This window comes from Mustela lutreola, chromosome 9 (genome assembly GCF_030435805.1).
Source record: "Mustela lutreola isolate mMusLut2 chromosome 9, mMusLut2.pri, whole genome shotgun sequence".
NCBI classification, from domain to species: Eukaryota; Metazoa; Chordata; class Mammalia; order Carnivora; family Mustelidae; genus Mustela; species Mustela lutreola.
The window spans coordinates 77,093,659-77,109,599 of NC_081298.1; the positions used below are offsets into that span (position 1 = coordinate 77,093,659).

General features: G+C 36.4%; 1 protein-coding gene across 1 annotated transcript; it reads right to left on the minus strand.

The window, feature by feature from the left end:
* Positions 1-15,006: 15,006 nt before the first annotated feature.
* On the minus strand, positions 15,007-15,737 carry LOC131840119 (proteasome subunit beta type-1; the record flags this gene model as incomplete). Its single annotated transcript, XM_059187651.1, has 1 exon — positions 15,007-15,737. A coding segment is annotated over one exon (615 nt), but the record flags the coding sequence as incomplete, so codon positions are not given.
* Between the last annotated feature and the right edge of the window lie 204 nt (positions 15,738-15,941).

A 15,941-nucleotide genomic window follows, 5' to 3' on the forward strand; every position in this document is an offset into this window, starting at 1 on the left:
CAATAACAAGCTTCTTGCTTCTAACCACCTTGATGTTGGCATTGTTTTTTCTCCTGATGGGTCTTTGTAAAATAGAACAACTGAAAGCCTACAATTACCTTAAAACCTCTCCGAGATGGATGTAAGTCCTGTCAAACCATACAGTCAGTCCCCTAACCATAGGGTGGGAAAGGCTGGTCCCTCTACTGAAAGGCTCCACACCATCACATGACCAAAGATAGGGTGAGTAATCATGATACAGGGAGAAGGCAGCCTAGCCAGCAGCAATGATGCAGTCTATTACAGACTATCCTTAATCTATGGCTTAATAATTGTCCCTGCTCCTGTGTTAGCAGACTTGCTAAGGTTTGGCCTATAAGGAAAATTCATACAGGTAGGAAGGGTAGGTGAACGAGGTTTTCCTACTTGGCCATTCTGAGCTTTCTCTTCTGGGTACTCTTAAGACTCAGTGGACAGCATACTAGGCACACAGCGAAATTCCTTAAATTTTGAATGCCCCATTTGGCCAGCCTCACTGCCAACACCAAGAGGTCCTCCATCCTAGGGTTTTGTCTTAAGAAAACTATTTCATTTTCCTCATTCTCTAGAGACCACCAGATACTATTACCTAATCCATGAATTTTACATAGAAGATTGGATTTCTCACCATTAAGATATACTTCAAACTAAATAATTATAATAATGACATTCATTTTAACCCAAAGATAACAAATATTGTTTTGTAAAGGATATGGATATGTAGCTTAATCTGTTTTTCCTTGAATAAGTATGTATCTTTTCCCTTCTTACATTCAGGCAACATTAGTCTTAAATTATAGCAACATAGAGTGAAAAAAAATATTGTTCTCTTACTTCTAATGTGTGTTCATTTCTCAAACTTAGAGGAAAACTTGTTGTGGAAATAACATTTTAGTCAATAGATTGCTAACATATTATACTATGTCTTGCACCTTGGGTAATGTGATGTATGGAAAATTACTTAGCTATTAGTCTTCAGTGGAAGCCAAATGAATAATGAGAATTGGTAATTCATCTTACTTTCAAGGATTTTCAGCACTATCTGTGTCCTTGGGGCCACTTCGGCAAATGTTACACTTTACTGTCTCCTGATCCAAAGCGACAGGATGCTTTTTTCTCTCTCTCTCTCTCTTTTTTTTTTTCCCCCAGTCTAAAATTTAAAAGAGGAGTGAGGCTTGGCTGAGATATGCATCCATAAAGACAAGGAGGTAGAAATGTAACGATTTCTTCTGCATTTCTTTTCAAACATGAAGGCTAGAACAATGGCTTTGTTTTTCCCAGCCCTGTGAATTTCCCAAAGGGCCCTGGGCCACTGCATTCATTCTATCAAATAAAAAAACTGAGTGCTATCCTCTCCTCTCACCTTTCTTTTATTCCTTGGTCTTGATGAGCCACCTCCTGCCATAAAGAAAAGAGTAAAACTTCTCAACCTCCTATTTTTCTGACGGGCACCGATAGTACTGTTTTGTTTTGTTTCTGTTAGTTGGTGATCCTAAGAGTTTCCTAAAATCTTTACTGAAAAAAGAAACAACAAATTAATGAAGTAGGTAAGAGAACATTCGTAAGGATGGATATCAGAAGAGTGTCAGAATCATGTCGTTTTCCTGGCTAGCACATCCACACTGATGGTTTCATATCCTCTCCAGAATGAAAGAAAATTGTCTCTCAAGTGTCTCCTGTACTCATTGTTTTCTTGCCTCTCAGGTTTACTACAGTTAATGTGATCTTTCTAAATCTTGAGGAGACTGGACTGCAGGGTAAAAGGAGGAACTGAATGAAGCAGTAGAATCTTGTGGCCAACAAGCCAGCTGTCAACAAAGCCTTACTCTGTTTCTTCCTGAGCACACAAATCACATTTTCCAGACTTGTTTAAAATTAGGTATAATTCCTGAATCGCAGCAAATGGAATATGAGCAGAAATGAATGGTGCCACTGTGAAGAGACAAATCGAAAAACTCATATTAGCAATCTTTTACTAGTTGGATGAAGACGGGCACTCATCTTGGACACCACATAGTGAACATGGAGGAGTTAAAAGATGGAAGGAGACGGAGTACCAGACTTTCTTGATTACTCTTACTCGTAGTGATAGGAATCTATTCAATGATGTTATTGTGGGGCATTCATCAAATTGTTGGCTATAAAGCTATTAGAATGAATTAAGGAGTATACGTTTGTTAATGCAGAAAGATGTTCATTCTAAGCTTCTCAATGAGAAATTTGGTTTAATTATATGTTTTTGTGTTAATTTGATTATAGTATCTTAAGTCAGTAGTCATGCTGTTTATTCAACAGCACTCTTTGTATGCCATAAAACTTATACATAGTCAGAACTCAAATACTCATTTACTACCTGACTAAATTAAAGAAGCTACAAGAGCGTCTATCCCAATCCATATATTTAGAGTAGGGCATTTCTGTGTTCTAGCAGGTTGTACAAATAGAAACAACAACTGAAAATGGTGTGTATTCTTGTCTGTGCATTTCGTGATGTTGAGCTATGTATTAGAATCTGGTTTAGTGGCATTTTGGACATTAAATGTGAGGGAGATATAAAATTGAGAAGGGACAATAAAGGTAATGCCTCCAGTTGGTTAATAGACTGTGGACATTTTTTTGTCTATTGAACAACGTGTTAATTTTGTTAGACATTTCCTCTGATTGTTCGAAGGCCACATAAATCCTGATGCATTCACAGTGATGAGACAATCTGCCAGGGCCTGCACAGCCCAGGCAGATGGTGGGTAACAGGATGCTGGGTGATCTGAAGCCTAGAACTGTAATTGGTTACTGATTCTGCATGTAGGACTCAAGGTTTGGATTTTGTACTTCCTGCCTGGGAATAACTTCACAAAAATAAGGAATACTGGAATAACCCGTAATGGTTTTAAGCAATTACTTTTCTTTTTTTAGTTGCCTTTTATATATGTCTGTGCATGTGGTATGCTTCAGATTAAACATCAGCAGCTCTGTCTTCGTTGTTGCAAAACACTATTGACAACTATCCACTTAAATGTAATAACAACAACTCTGCTGTCTCAGTAGAAACAAAGCCTTTTACAAATGCCAAAATGTAAATAAAGATGAGGGAGGCTGAGTAAGAAGAAGGGAGCAGGAGGAGAGGAGTTTTTAAAAAATTTTGGTCTCAAAATAAAAGAATCAGGACTTTCCCTGTCACAAAATAGCAGCTTGGTATTTTATGCAAATGAACTTATGTAATATAAGTGGAATTAATAAGCTGGCATTGGATCTAGATGCTTTGACTAACACAGCATAGAAATGGACAGACAGCAAATGAATAATTAATATCTAGATTATAGATTATCCAAGCTTTTACTCTTCTTCTCTCTTCTCCTGGGATTTTAAGCATTTACCACATAACTATAAGAATATAGCCAAAAAAAAAAAAAAAAATCGAAGCTCAAATGAGTTCCATTTTTCTGCTTGCTGGGATCTATTTAAGAAAGTGAAGTGAGGGATATCTCAAAGTGGTTAACTAAATTGGAGAATTATCTATAGATCTGTAATTTAGCTTTTTTACTCTTCACACTCCCATTTACCATTAAGTGTAGTTTTAAAAATTATTAGGTGAGAAGGCTGGCCAAATTATTTACCACTTTTTATTTCAGGTTTTATAGATGAGTGAGAAATGATGGAGAGGCCTAATGAAATAGGGTCTTTAAAAAGAAAGCATCTCTCAATAAAACTGGAAGTGGCAGGGAGAGAAGGAAGTGAATGGATAGGAAGGTACATTTGTGAATGCAAGAGCAGGTGAGGTAGGCAGGGTGCTCCCTGCAAGGTTAAGTGTGGACTGAAGCTAGGCCCTAAAGCTAGGGTTGAGTGTATTCCAATGGGCTCACTTGCAGAGCCCTGAGATCAATGCTGGTGGGCATTCCAAGAGGGTTCTAAATCTCTAATTATGACTGAGAATGTAACTAATTTACAGTATAGAGGAGCATTGTATCTCCTCCTGAAATGGAACTTTGATACAGAGATGAGGTATCCAGGAAGATACAGCAAGAGGCTTCGTTTCCTAATTGTACACCAACCAATTCTGAAAAGGACTAAAGTAGCCACGGTGGTCCTGGCATTACATAATGTGACATGATAGATGAAAGATGAGACACTGAGTGACTGGTGTTCAAGGATTTACCTGCTCTTCCTCTCCTCATTGTGCCCCTTCTTGGACAGAAGTTCTTGTTCGCTGGATCACATTCTGGATTCCTTCCCAAGTTCTACAGAATCAGTGTCCTGAGAAATGGGGAAGTAGAATCAAGAGAGTCGAAATTGATGGACAAAGTAAGAAGCTGAGATGGGAAGGAAGGAGAGAGGAGAAATAAACACTGAGTAAAGACTGAGTAAGGGAGAAATTAGGAGAGAAATTTAAAGAATATCACAGTGACTGGGAGCATTGTCACGCCTCCCAGCTATTAAAAATGAGTTGGAAAAAAGTTTCAGAAGTTTGGAGATGAAAAGGGTAATTAAAAGGTGGTTTTGAATCTGTAGGTAAGAAGATTATGGAATTGAATGGGAGGAGTTGGGTGAACGATACATAGGTGAGCAACTTATGACTGACTGCGTGAAACTTCTGGAGTAATTTGGGAGGGGAAAGTATTCCAGATACATGGGAAAGAAACGTGAAAATGAAGTTTTGAGTTGTATTTATGGGCTGATCATTGTGTGAAGTTAGGGCAATACAATTAACTTCCAGGATCACCAGTTTTCTCATTAGCTAAGTGGAATAGTAGTGATCATATGAAAATAACCACGGTAGCACAGTGCCCCCAATATATGCTGGTTTAAACAAAAAAAAAAAAAAAAGAAAAAGAAAAAGCAGCCTGGCTATCTCTAAGACTTCTATCATAAAATAGTCTTTGATGGGACTGTAAGCCAGCATTTTGTTTTAATGACATCTATGATCTATAGCTGATACGTAATTAAGTATCTGAGGATATTTTAACACTGAGACATTTGTAAAATGTTGTAATCATTTTGTGAGAAATAAGAATCTTTATTATGTAGCACAGTTCTTAAGAGTTAGTGGTTCACTAAACAATTAAAAAGACCAACTTCTTAGCAACTGCAGCTTTGCAAACATAAGACAAGTTACTTGATTCCTTATACAAATATTCTTGATTTCATCCCTATCCCGTGTACCTGTTTTACCTGTTTCCTAATCTGAGTTGATTAGTGCCTTTAAATTTTAGAATTCTTAATTTTAAGAGTAATAGAAATGATGGTGTTAGACCACATTTTAGCACATAAGAAAGGGATGCCAGAAACTAGCTGGCTGAACTCACAGCCTGAAAGTAAATTCTATGAGATCAGGGACTTTTTTCCACTTTTCCCTGCTGATCTATTTTTGCTGTCTAAAACAAGGTTTAGCCACATATTTGTGAAGAGGATTAATGAATAAATGGGTTAATGATAAACTTACCATGGATACTGTCCAACTGGGTTATCCTATAGTTTAATCGATATTTTTCTAACCTTAGCTCTTAATAGCACTGTTTAACAAATGTAATGAGAGCCATCTACGTAATTTTAAATTTTCTAGTAACCACATTAAAGAAACGAAATAACCTGGTAAAATTAATTATAGTATATATTTCATTTATTCCAGTATATCCAAAATATTTCAACAGGCAATCAATATAATAAGTGAGGTATTTTATATATATTTTTGTTACTCTTTTAAATTTCCTGTGTGTGTTGCACTTAAAGAACATTCAGACAAGCTGCATTTTAAGCACGGTATGTTAGTAGTACATTAGGCATTGGACTTTTAGAATAGTTAAAACATGATTTGAAAGAGAAACTCAAAGCAAAATGTTAGATTTAAAATAAGACAAGTAGTTAATAAAGAAGAGCTTGAAATTCAAATCTAAGAGTTTTTGAATCCTATTTACTAGCTATATGACTTTGAGCGAGATAATCCAATGAGTCTATTTCCTCATGTGTAAAATAGAAATAATTATCTAGACCTTAATGAATTTTTGTTACCTTAGAAGTAATGTGGAAGATCTCCAATAGCGTCTGACACATAGTAGGTGTTCATTAAAGATTATTAACAGTTGTTGTAATTATTTAATATATGTTTATGCTTCTCAATAGTTTGTAATTTAAAAATGAGATTATATCTTCTTTTAAAATGGAAACAAGTGAGGCATGACCCCACTATTGGGTTATATACCAGGTGTTAGCCCTGTAAAATTTTTTTCCAGGAATTTTTTTTATTAACATATAATGTATTTGTTTCAGGGGTACAGGACTGTAAATCATCAGTCTTAACACAATTTTCAGCACTCACCATAGCACATACCCTCCCCAATGTCCATAACCCAGCCACCCTATTCCAGTTATTCTTAAATGTTTATCACGGGAGAAATTCATACAGGTCCTATAAAATGTCCTCCTATAACTTCAGTATTACTGTCATGGGCCTGTGAATACCCGTGGGGTTTCCTGCTCTTCCAGGACAGTAGTCCACTGGTTTGCCTCCATGATTGCTCCAATATCTACTTTTCAGAAAAAGAAACTTGAGAATCACAAAGGCAGTCCAAATAGCCTCCACAAAAAAAAAAAAAAAAAAAAAAAATGTTTTGAACGTGTAAACACCTAGAAATTAATGACCTACTAGTTTCTTTGAAAATTAAATTACTTATGAATATACTCCAACAAAGAGAAGACCAAGTGATAGTTTAAGAGAAACAATATATAGTTAAGTATATAAGTCATAAGTGTATAATAAGCAAATAAAGAGGCTATGAAATCAAGTTTAATTATTGGATAAAGATTTTAAAATAGCTAGAATTCATAGATAACAAAAAGAAGTAAAAAAATCAGTAGGTTTTTAAAAACTATTAACTGGGGGATTGGTAAAATGTAAAAATAAGCAAGAGTATGCTAGCAGTCTTTTGTCAAGTGAAGAAGGGATTCTAGATATCACTACTTTTTGACTTTACTATGAACTGCTTTCAAATGATAGCTGTAAGTTTAATAATAACATTAGTAGGATAAAAATAAAATCTAAAACATCCATTATAGCAGAAGAAAAAAAAACTATGATTAAAACAGGCAGTAATTAAGGAACATAATACATAGACATTAAAAAATAAGATACTGTATCAAAATCTTACTAAACTCCTTGTGTTTTTCTGGGCACATGAGTAGACTTTATTTCCCATCTTTCTGTGCAATTTGCTATAGACATATGACTTCTAGACAATAAGGCATAAAAAAAAAAAAAAAAGCCATATGTGTGACATCTGGGATTGGTGCCAAAACTTCCCTCATGAAGGCACCTTGATGCTTTGTTGTTAATTCCTCAGACTGGCTAGAAAGGACTATGACAACTTGGATCGGATTCATTGAGGATAACAAAATCTCTATTAATGAGTCTTTTAATTGTTCTCTGGAGCAGTTCTTTGCTCCTTGCTACCTGGGACTACTCAAGACTATTATATGAGAAGTAAAACTTTATTGCATCTAAAATATTATACTATGCTTTTCTCTATTTTATATACAGCTAACATTTACTTTGCTATTATGGCTGAAATAAACCAAATATAGTAACGACTATATTAAACATGAATGGAGTAAATTTCCCAAATAAGTCACATTTAGGAAAATATACTATTGTTTGTTGTGATGGACTTTCCTGGGTCCAGGGGAGCAGGTCACATCTTGAAGGTATATTTATGTGTGAGAGAGAAAGGCGGGTTTTCTATGAAGGTAACATCTACAAGCAAATGAAAAAATATATATTCATAGAATTTTGTTTTTGCATGGAATTTTGGAACTCTCTCTAAATTTCCAGTGCTGTTCTTTACCGTCAGCTGAGTTAGTTATAGTATCTTTTTAAATCATTATTATTTTTTTAATTCTATTTAATTTCTAAGAGCTCTGCTGCTTTCATGGCATCCAACTCTTGTTTTATAAATCTTAGGACACTAATTTTAATTATTTAAAAATTTGTTTCCTACCTAAACTCTCTTGCCTTGAGGAATCTTTGATTTTGATGGCTTTCTTTCATGCTGTTGTTTTCTTCAAATGCTTGGTGAAACATCTTTGTCAGCTGTCCCTTGTGTTAAGTTTGTAATAGAGGGATATATTTGTCTGGAATGTATATTGACATCACCAGTGAATATTCTTAGTTTCATTGACAACACACTAAGATTCTGATAAAATTTTGAGCTTTTGTGAAAGAACAAGATTGGAACATGTGATCAAGTTGACTCTCTTTTTGGGATGAGGCTTAAGTTATACTTTTCAATTTGAGAAATATTCTAGCTTCAGTTTGGGTCCAACATTTGCTTTAGGAATATCCAAAAGCAGACTCACTACTTTATTCAGAAACCTATGTAGTGTTCAGCTTGAGTGAAAACATCAAAACCAGCAGCACTGAGAGTAGGAGGTTATTGCAATGGTTTCACAGACCTTTAATCAGTTACCTAACTGACAATTCAGCACTGGCTTCCAGCCTCTGTTGCATCTAATTGGAATAATCCCAGGTTTCTGTCAGGAAAATAGCTTTTGGGTGGTCCTGTCTTCAATTATTCTGTATTGAAGTTTATCATCCAAGTTGAGGTCCACTGTTGATATAATTTCCTCTCTTATATCTATAAAGTTCTTGAGTCTTTTATCTATGACTAGTACAGTTTTGTTTTCCTATGGACTTACTTTGCTTTGTGTATATTCTATTCTTTTAAACTGACTGGGAATAGATGGAAGGTAAACAGAAATGCTCACGTGCCTTTCTATTTTTCACCAGAGTTCAGGTATTTATTGCATTTAATCAAATGTTAGTTTTCAGCCTCAAAATTCCTAAAATCTTTACTCTCAGAATTATATCTGAGGTGATAAATGACACCTGTGCTAGTGTGTGTGTGTGTGTGTGTGTGTGTGTGTGTGTGTGTGTGTGTGTTTTGGTTTTGTTTCTGTTTTTGCCTTTTTTTTTTTCTCCTTCGAGAAGAATCACCCTGCTTTTACTCTTTAGTAAAGAAAAAAAAAAATGGCTGTGCTTATGTGTATACTACTGTATTTACATGTGGCTCAAGGTGAGAGAAGTCCAATTTTAAAGACCTAGGGACCCAAAGAAAACCTACCTGATTTACTTTAGGAATGCTTTTCTCATTAGACTCCTTGAGAATGTCTACTACCATCAGGTATAAAATTCTGCAGTTTTCTACTTTTGCTCTTCTTCACCCTTGTCCTTCTTTCTCTACTTCTCTTTCTTCTTAAGTTGAGAGAGCTGTAAGAAAACATAGGGGAAAAGCTCCTTGAAACAGGTCTTAGCATATTGATTATTTGGATATGGCACCAAAAACATAACCAACAAAAGCAAAACCAACAAGCGGGACTACATCAAACTTAAAGCCTTCTGCACAGCAAAATAAACAAAACAGAAAAAATAAAAAAAGGACAACCTATGGAATGGAGCAATATATTTGCAAACTGCCTATCAGATAAGGGGTGAATATCCAAAATATATAAGAACCCTTACAACTCAACAGCAAAATAAGAAACAATGAGATTAGAAGTGGACAAAGAACTTGAATAGAGATTTTTCTAAAGAAGGCCTATTAAATGCCCCACAAGCACATGAGAAAATGTTCAGTATCACTAGTCATCACAGCAGTGCACATCAAAACTACAATGAGATATCACTTCACACATGTTACAATGGCTCTCCTCAAACAGAAAAGAGATCATGAATATTGGCAAAGATGTAGAGAAAAGGGAACCCTTGTCTTGGCACATTTTTATGGTCCTATAAATTGGTACAGCCACTAAAGAATACACTAGAGGTTCTTAAAAAATTTTTAAAAATACAATTATCATATTCCAGCAATTTTACTTATGTATATACCTAGAGGAAAAAAATCAGGATCTTGATGGGATATCCACACCCCCCAATTGATTATAGCATTTTTCACTGTCTATTCACATTATAGCCATGATACAGAAACAACCTAAGTGTTCATCTATGGGTGAATAGATAAAGAAAATGTGAGATACACTCAAACACACACAGTGGAATATTATTCAACCATGTGAGAGAAGGAAAGCCTGCCATTTGTGACATGGATGAATTTTAAAGATATTATGCAGAGTGATACTGACCAGTAGATGTTGTCCATCCCTTGGTAACTTCTATAATAAAATAAACTAGTACATAAGTGCAGAAAGAAGTAATTATCTACCAGATAATTTAGTCACCTGCACTCAGGTAGAAAAAAAAATTCTACAGATGGCTTCTGACAAATTGAAAATAACATTTCTGTGTACATAGATAATGTGTATGATGAATTGTAGTTGAGGGCAAATTTGTATGGTTGAATTATAATACTTGAGAGTTATAGGTTTGAGTGGCCTTTCCATTCCCTGGCTTATCTCCCTCTGTTTCAACTTCCTATAACTATTAAATAGTAAAATGTTTATTGCAATATGCTATAGTGAAAACTTACATTCTTAACATATGGGTCTATTTCACATTGTGACAGGAGAAAGAGAATATATAAAGATCTGTTATTTACTCATGTCGCTGTTAATCAGAAACCAAAATAATGGTGAAAGACTCATGTAGTACAAATAGATGGTTTGATGTTTTTACCTAAAATGATTGGCACCTGATTTTATTAATAAATGTAAATGGATGTCTGGTAATTAACGTATACATGTCTATTCCTTCTAGGTAAGCATTTGCGTCATATCAAAGGAAAAAATGGATCATAAGTAAATGAATTCTGTTTTCAGACATGTTATCTCTCCCTGTTTCACACGTTGTCATAGCAACAATTGACTTCATATGGCCTGACTCAGCTTCTCAGCAAACAGAAAGGAAAGAAATGCCCTGTTGTCTATAATCTGTTGTTAGAGGTGATGTCTTTAGATTGTGCAGTTATAAAAGGTGATGCTTAAATGTACTGAATTTTCTTTTGTGATTGCAACAAAATCAATAATTATCTTGTAGATGCAGGGCAGTTGTCATTTTGGAGTTTGGATGGTAATTTCTATAGTTAAGGAAGAGGTTGTTTTTAAGGATGTTCGTGTTTTGTTTTTCTTTTTTTTTTTTTTTTTTTGTAGAAGATAGAAGCAGGATAACCTTTAAATAGTTATTTGCCTAAACATTTTTATGTGTAACTTAGAAATGAGCAAGGACATAGAGAATATGAGATTTTTGAACAAAGAACTCTTTTGGAACACAGGAAACTGCATTTTATTTTTGTTTCTCTTGTACAAAATTTTACAGTCCTTTATTGTATAGATAATTCTTTTTTATGTGAAATAAAATTATTAAAATACCCAAATAAGGGGAAAAAGAATACCCACTTTGAACTGTGTATATCCAGTATTGGTATTCTTCAAAATAACATAGTAATGTGGTGCCTGGGTGGCTCTGTGGGTTAATAAGCCTCTGCCTTCAGCTGGGGTTGTGGTCTCAGGGTCCTGGGATATAGCTCCGCATCAAGCTGTCTGCTCGGCAGGGAGTCTGCTTCCCCCTCTTTCTCTGCCTGCCTCTCTGCTTGCTTGTGATCCTTCTTTTTGTCAAATAAATAAATAAAATCTTTTTTTAGAAAGTAGTAATGAAATAGTAAAAATTTGCTACTCAGAAGTTTGTACACTTTTCTATGTGGGACTGTTTTGAAAAGATAGAAACAAGACTTTTTTTTTTTTTTTTTTTAATGGCCTTGGGCAAACTAAAAAGGAACAAAAGTTAACTTTTAAAGAATTAACTTAAAAATGCTAGTTTTAATTTCATTTACTTTGTTTTTAATTCCTGACTGAAATGGGTTTAGACATCTATTTCTTCAACAGATTTCCTTTCAGTAGACTACACAGCCATAATAAACATCTTTAATCTCTACAGGGAATATAAGCAGGGCCTGAGGGTGGTCCTTCCATGGGAAAACACATGGAAAAAATCATACTTTGTTGAATTTTTCACTTCACTATTATAGCTATATTTATTGCTTTATCTAGAAAATATGATACTTACGAATATGAGTACTAGCCCAGTAAGGAATGCAATTATGAATAGAAACATAAATCTGACTTAATGCTTGGGTGACATCTAAGTGGTGTGTGCATTGTCAGTAGCTCATTCTCTGCCTCTGGCTGTCCTGACACGGAGGCACCATTGCCTCTGAGTCCAGGTTTGGCCTAAGAAATTAAGGAAATGGAGAAGATGGCGCTGGCCACCACTTCTGGGCTTTTTCTGCCATACCATGTTAACTTAAGTTTATTTAGTGAAAAAACAGCAAGGGAGGGAAATTAAACACGTGGACCATAGTTAGCCCTTCCCTTTCACACCATTGTCTTGATTATATTTTCAGTCTTCCAGTCATTTATGTCACTCAGGTGCCATTTGGTTTGTCTTTTGAAGATGATCTGAAAGACATGGGTTTCGTCACTTCCTGTCATCTATCTCAGATCTGTCATCTTTGAGTTGTTCTGTGCCTCAAGAAGACTGAGTCAGACTAGTGGAACTTCAAATGCTTGGAGCTTCATGGAAAAATGATCCTCCATTAATACAAGGCAGTGTTACTTTTTAAAATGATTCAGTCCTTATGGTTCTTAGTTTCTCCTCTAAAAATCTGAAATGTTGAAATTTACAGTATTGGTCTTGGCTTAAAAACTGGTTCTGAATTTATCAAACTGGTTTTGAAGCAAGTAAGGCTGTGAACAGTGCCAAAAATAATCTGAAATTGTATTTATTCGTCCTTTAAAAATTCTGCATTGTCCCAGAGTAGATTGTCACTATTTTTCCTACTTCTCTGTATCTTTGGGCACTACACTAATGATGAAATTCAGAGAGGTGATTGCCACATCCCTCATTATCTTTTAAAGATGAAACATCCCCAAACTTGTGTTATTTTATCTGGCCTCAGATTTTATTGCTTGTAGACCATAAGCAGACTTTGCTGCCTGTATCTATTTAGAGCACAAAATCTAACAATTGAGGACCTCAGCCCCAATACTGGATTTGCTCTGCCCCTGACCATCCCTTATTCCCATATCTTCCGATACAGAAAGCCCCCTTTCTTTATCATAATCCTTTCCTTTCCTCCTTGATGTCTGGAATTGATGTAAAGATAAATGTCTTTTAAAAATTGAAGGATAGGCCAGGAACCATTGGGAGAAAATACATGTTTTTCTGAAATTCCACTGCAGTCTCCAAAAGTTCTTCTAGGGAGGCTTGGAGTCCTGTGGACTTGATTCCCAGAGAGGAAATATATTCTGTAGGTGCCTGTGGAAGGAGAGTACTTTCTTTATTGGCTCACAGTAAGTGGAAAGAAGGGGAGGTACTTCCCATATCTGAGTCAAGATAGAATAGTCCCTTCAACTGCACCAATGTTCAACCTTGTGAAAGCACATCAGAATGAAGCGGTGGGGGCGCCTGGGTGGTTCAGAGGGTTAAAGCCTCTGCCTTCAGCTCAGGTCATGATCCCACAGTCCTGGGATCGAGCCCCGCGTTGGGCTCTCTGCCCCGCGTCAGAGAGCCCGCTTCCTCCTTTCTCTCTCTACCTGCCTCTCTGCCTATGTGTGATCTCTCTCTGTCAAATAAATAAATAAAATCTTAAAAAAAAAAAAAAAACGAATGAAGAGGTAAAACTATTCTTAGAAGACTACTTGTGACTCTAATGTTTGACCCTTCATTCCCCTCCACTGAGTTAATAGCACTCTGTTCATATCTATTAATGAGTTATCTGTTCTTTACTCATAATGGCAAATGCATGCATGTTTATATATGTATGTATGGACAGGTGTGCTTGTGTATACATGTGTTTTACCAGAAAATAAAATTCTAAGAGCACAGGCTTCAGTTCTAGGTTCCAGTGGTAGACAAAGAACATATTCTCCCCTTCTATGAGATGGGGGGAAAGAATATATTTTATATAATCACTGGGACATTAAATATAATAGCATACATTAAATACCTGGAACAGGGCGTAATATAGTAAATAGTGTATGTTAGTTTCTTCCCTAGGCCCCATGTCTAGGCAATGTTTCTGTGTGGCAACCTGATCTATGCTCACTGCATTAGTGAGCTAATACTGCATTACAAATTCTTTCTAAATAATTAACATTACTCAGTTTCTCATGAAGATAAAGCTAAGTGGTTGTGCTGATCTTGGCTAGACTTGACTAATCTTACTTGGGCTTGATCATGCATTCAATGATGGTCAGCTGGGGGACATTAAGTTTAGAATGACCTTCGAAATGATGACTGGGTTTAATAACCATCTCTGTCCTATCCTTTCTACAATCTAGCCTGAAGACAGGAATTCAAGAGCAAGCCAAGCCCAGTTGTGAAATGAGCATGGAAAAAGAAGCATGTGTTTTTCAAGCTTGGATCACAATTGCTAATATCTCATTGGTCCCATAAATTCCCAAGACTGAGCCCAGACTCCATGGCAAGGGACTGTAAAGCTATGGGACAAAAGGCATGAATGATCAGGGGCATAAGTACAATCCACCTAACACCCCTGCAAAACCTTACTTACAGAGCATTTTAATCATTCATAGTTTGATCTCTATATAATCTCATCATCTAATCATAATCTCTACAACTCCTCAACTGATAGATTATAAGAGATTGATTTTAAGAGTTAAAAACTTTACATACTTCTAGGACCTACAGGAATAGGTTGTACAAGTCTCTCTGTCTAGTGTCCACTCTGAAGCCATTTTGCTCAGCCGGACTCACATTCAGGAAGCAAAGCAGGCTGTGGAAGAAATCTGTGATAGCACTCAGGAAGATAAATTGAGATCCATATCTATCTCTAGCTACCTCTAACCTTGGAATAGTGGGTCACTACACCAAGTAGTAGTTGTCTTAATCACAGGCTATAAACACTTTGGCCCAAAAATCAAACTGAAGAAGAGGCTCTAGGGGAGAGCTGGAGGAGGTGTTAGTCTTACTGCATTCCTGAGAATGCATTCCTGAGAATGCATTCCTGAGAATGCATTCCTGAGAATGCATTTTTTTTTTTTTTTTGCTTACTTCAGCCTTTATTTTTTAATAAAGCACATTAGTCCAACAGTTCCAAGATACAAAATTCACCAGTTCTGAAGTGACAAGGATAACAGCACAGAAATCAATCCTTCCTCAGGGGAACGGTCTCCTCCCGGATGCCCTCCTTGGTCACGATGCAGATTCTGAGCGCGTCCCCGGTGTACACGTCCCTCTCGGCCGCAGAAACGAAGACGTCTTTCACGAGCCGCATGGCTCTGTCCAAAGACAGTGGGACATGCTCCACGTTCTGCATGTTCTTGAAACCAACCTGGTTGTCAAGCAGGGGCTGGAGCATGGCACTGGCTGAGCCTCCAGCCTTGAACGAGTCTCTCTGGTAGGACCCTACGGGGTCAAAGCTATACACGGCTCCCTTCCCTTCTTGATCCAGTCCCCCGATGATGTTGTACACGTAGTAGGGAAAGAAACGTCTTGAATAGAGGATTGTGGACAGCATGGCAGCAATCGCCCCGGTCGTCATGGTTTTGTTATTAAAATGCTTGTACATCTTTAGTCTTGCTTCAATAATCTTTGTCAGGGTAAGACAGTCTCCATGAAAACCACTGCATCCAATGACTGTTTTGTCTGTTAATTTGTAACACTTGGGGCTATCCCGGGTGTGAATCGAATACCCTTCACTCAATCGAGTGTCAGAAGCAACAATCGAAAAATCTTCTACAGCGATTGCCAATACAATACATCAAACTTCAGAGTATAAAGGTCTACAGCTGCTGCTTTACTTCCATTATCCAAATCTCCTAAAATGACTTTTATGGCCAGTATTAATCTGGAACTCTACAGAGAGGAGAATTTGGGGGAATGTATGTCAGTTTAGTCTCCTCCACTGTTTTGTTAAGGTCTCTTTTTGCTTCCTATCACTTAATATTTGGTTATGTTGAACTTG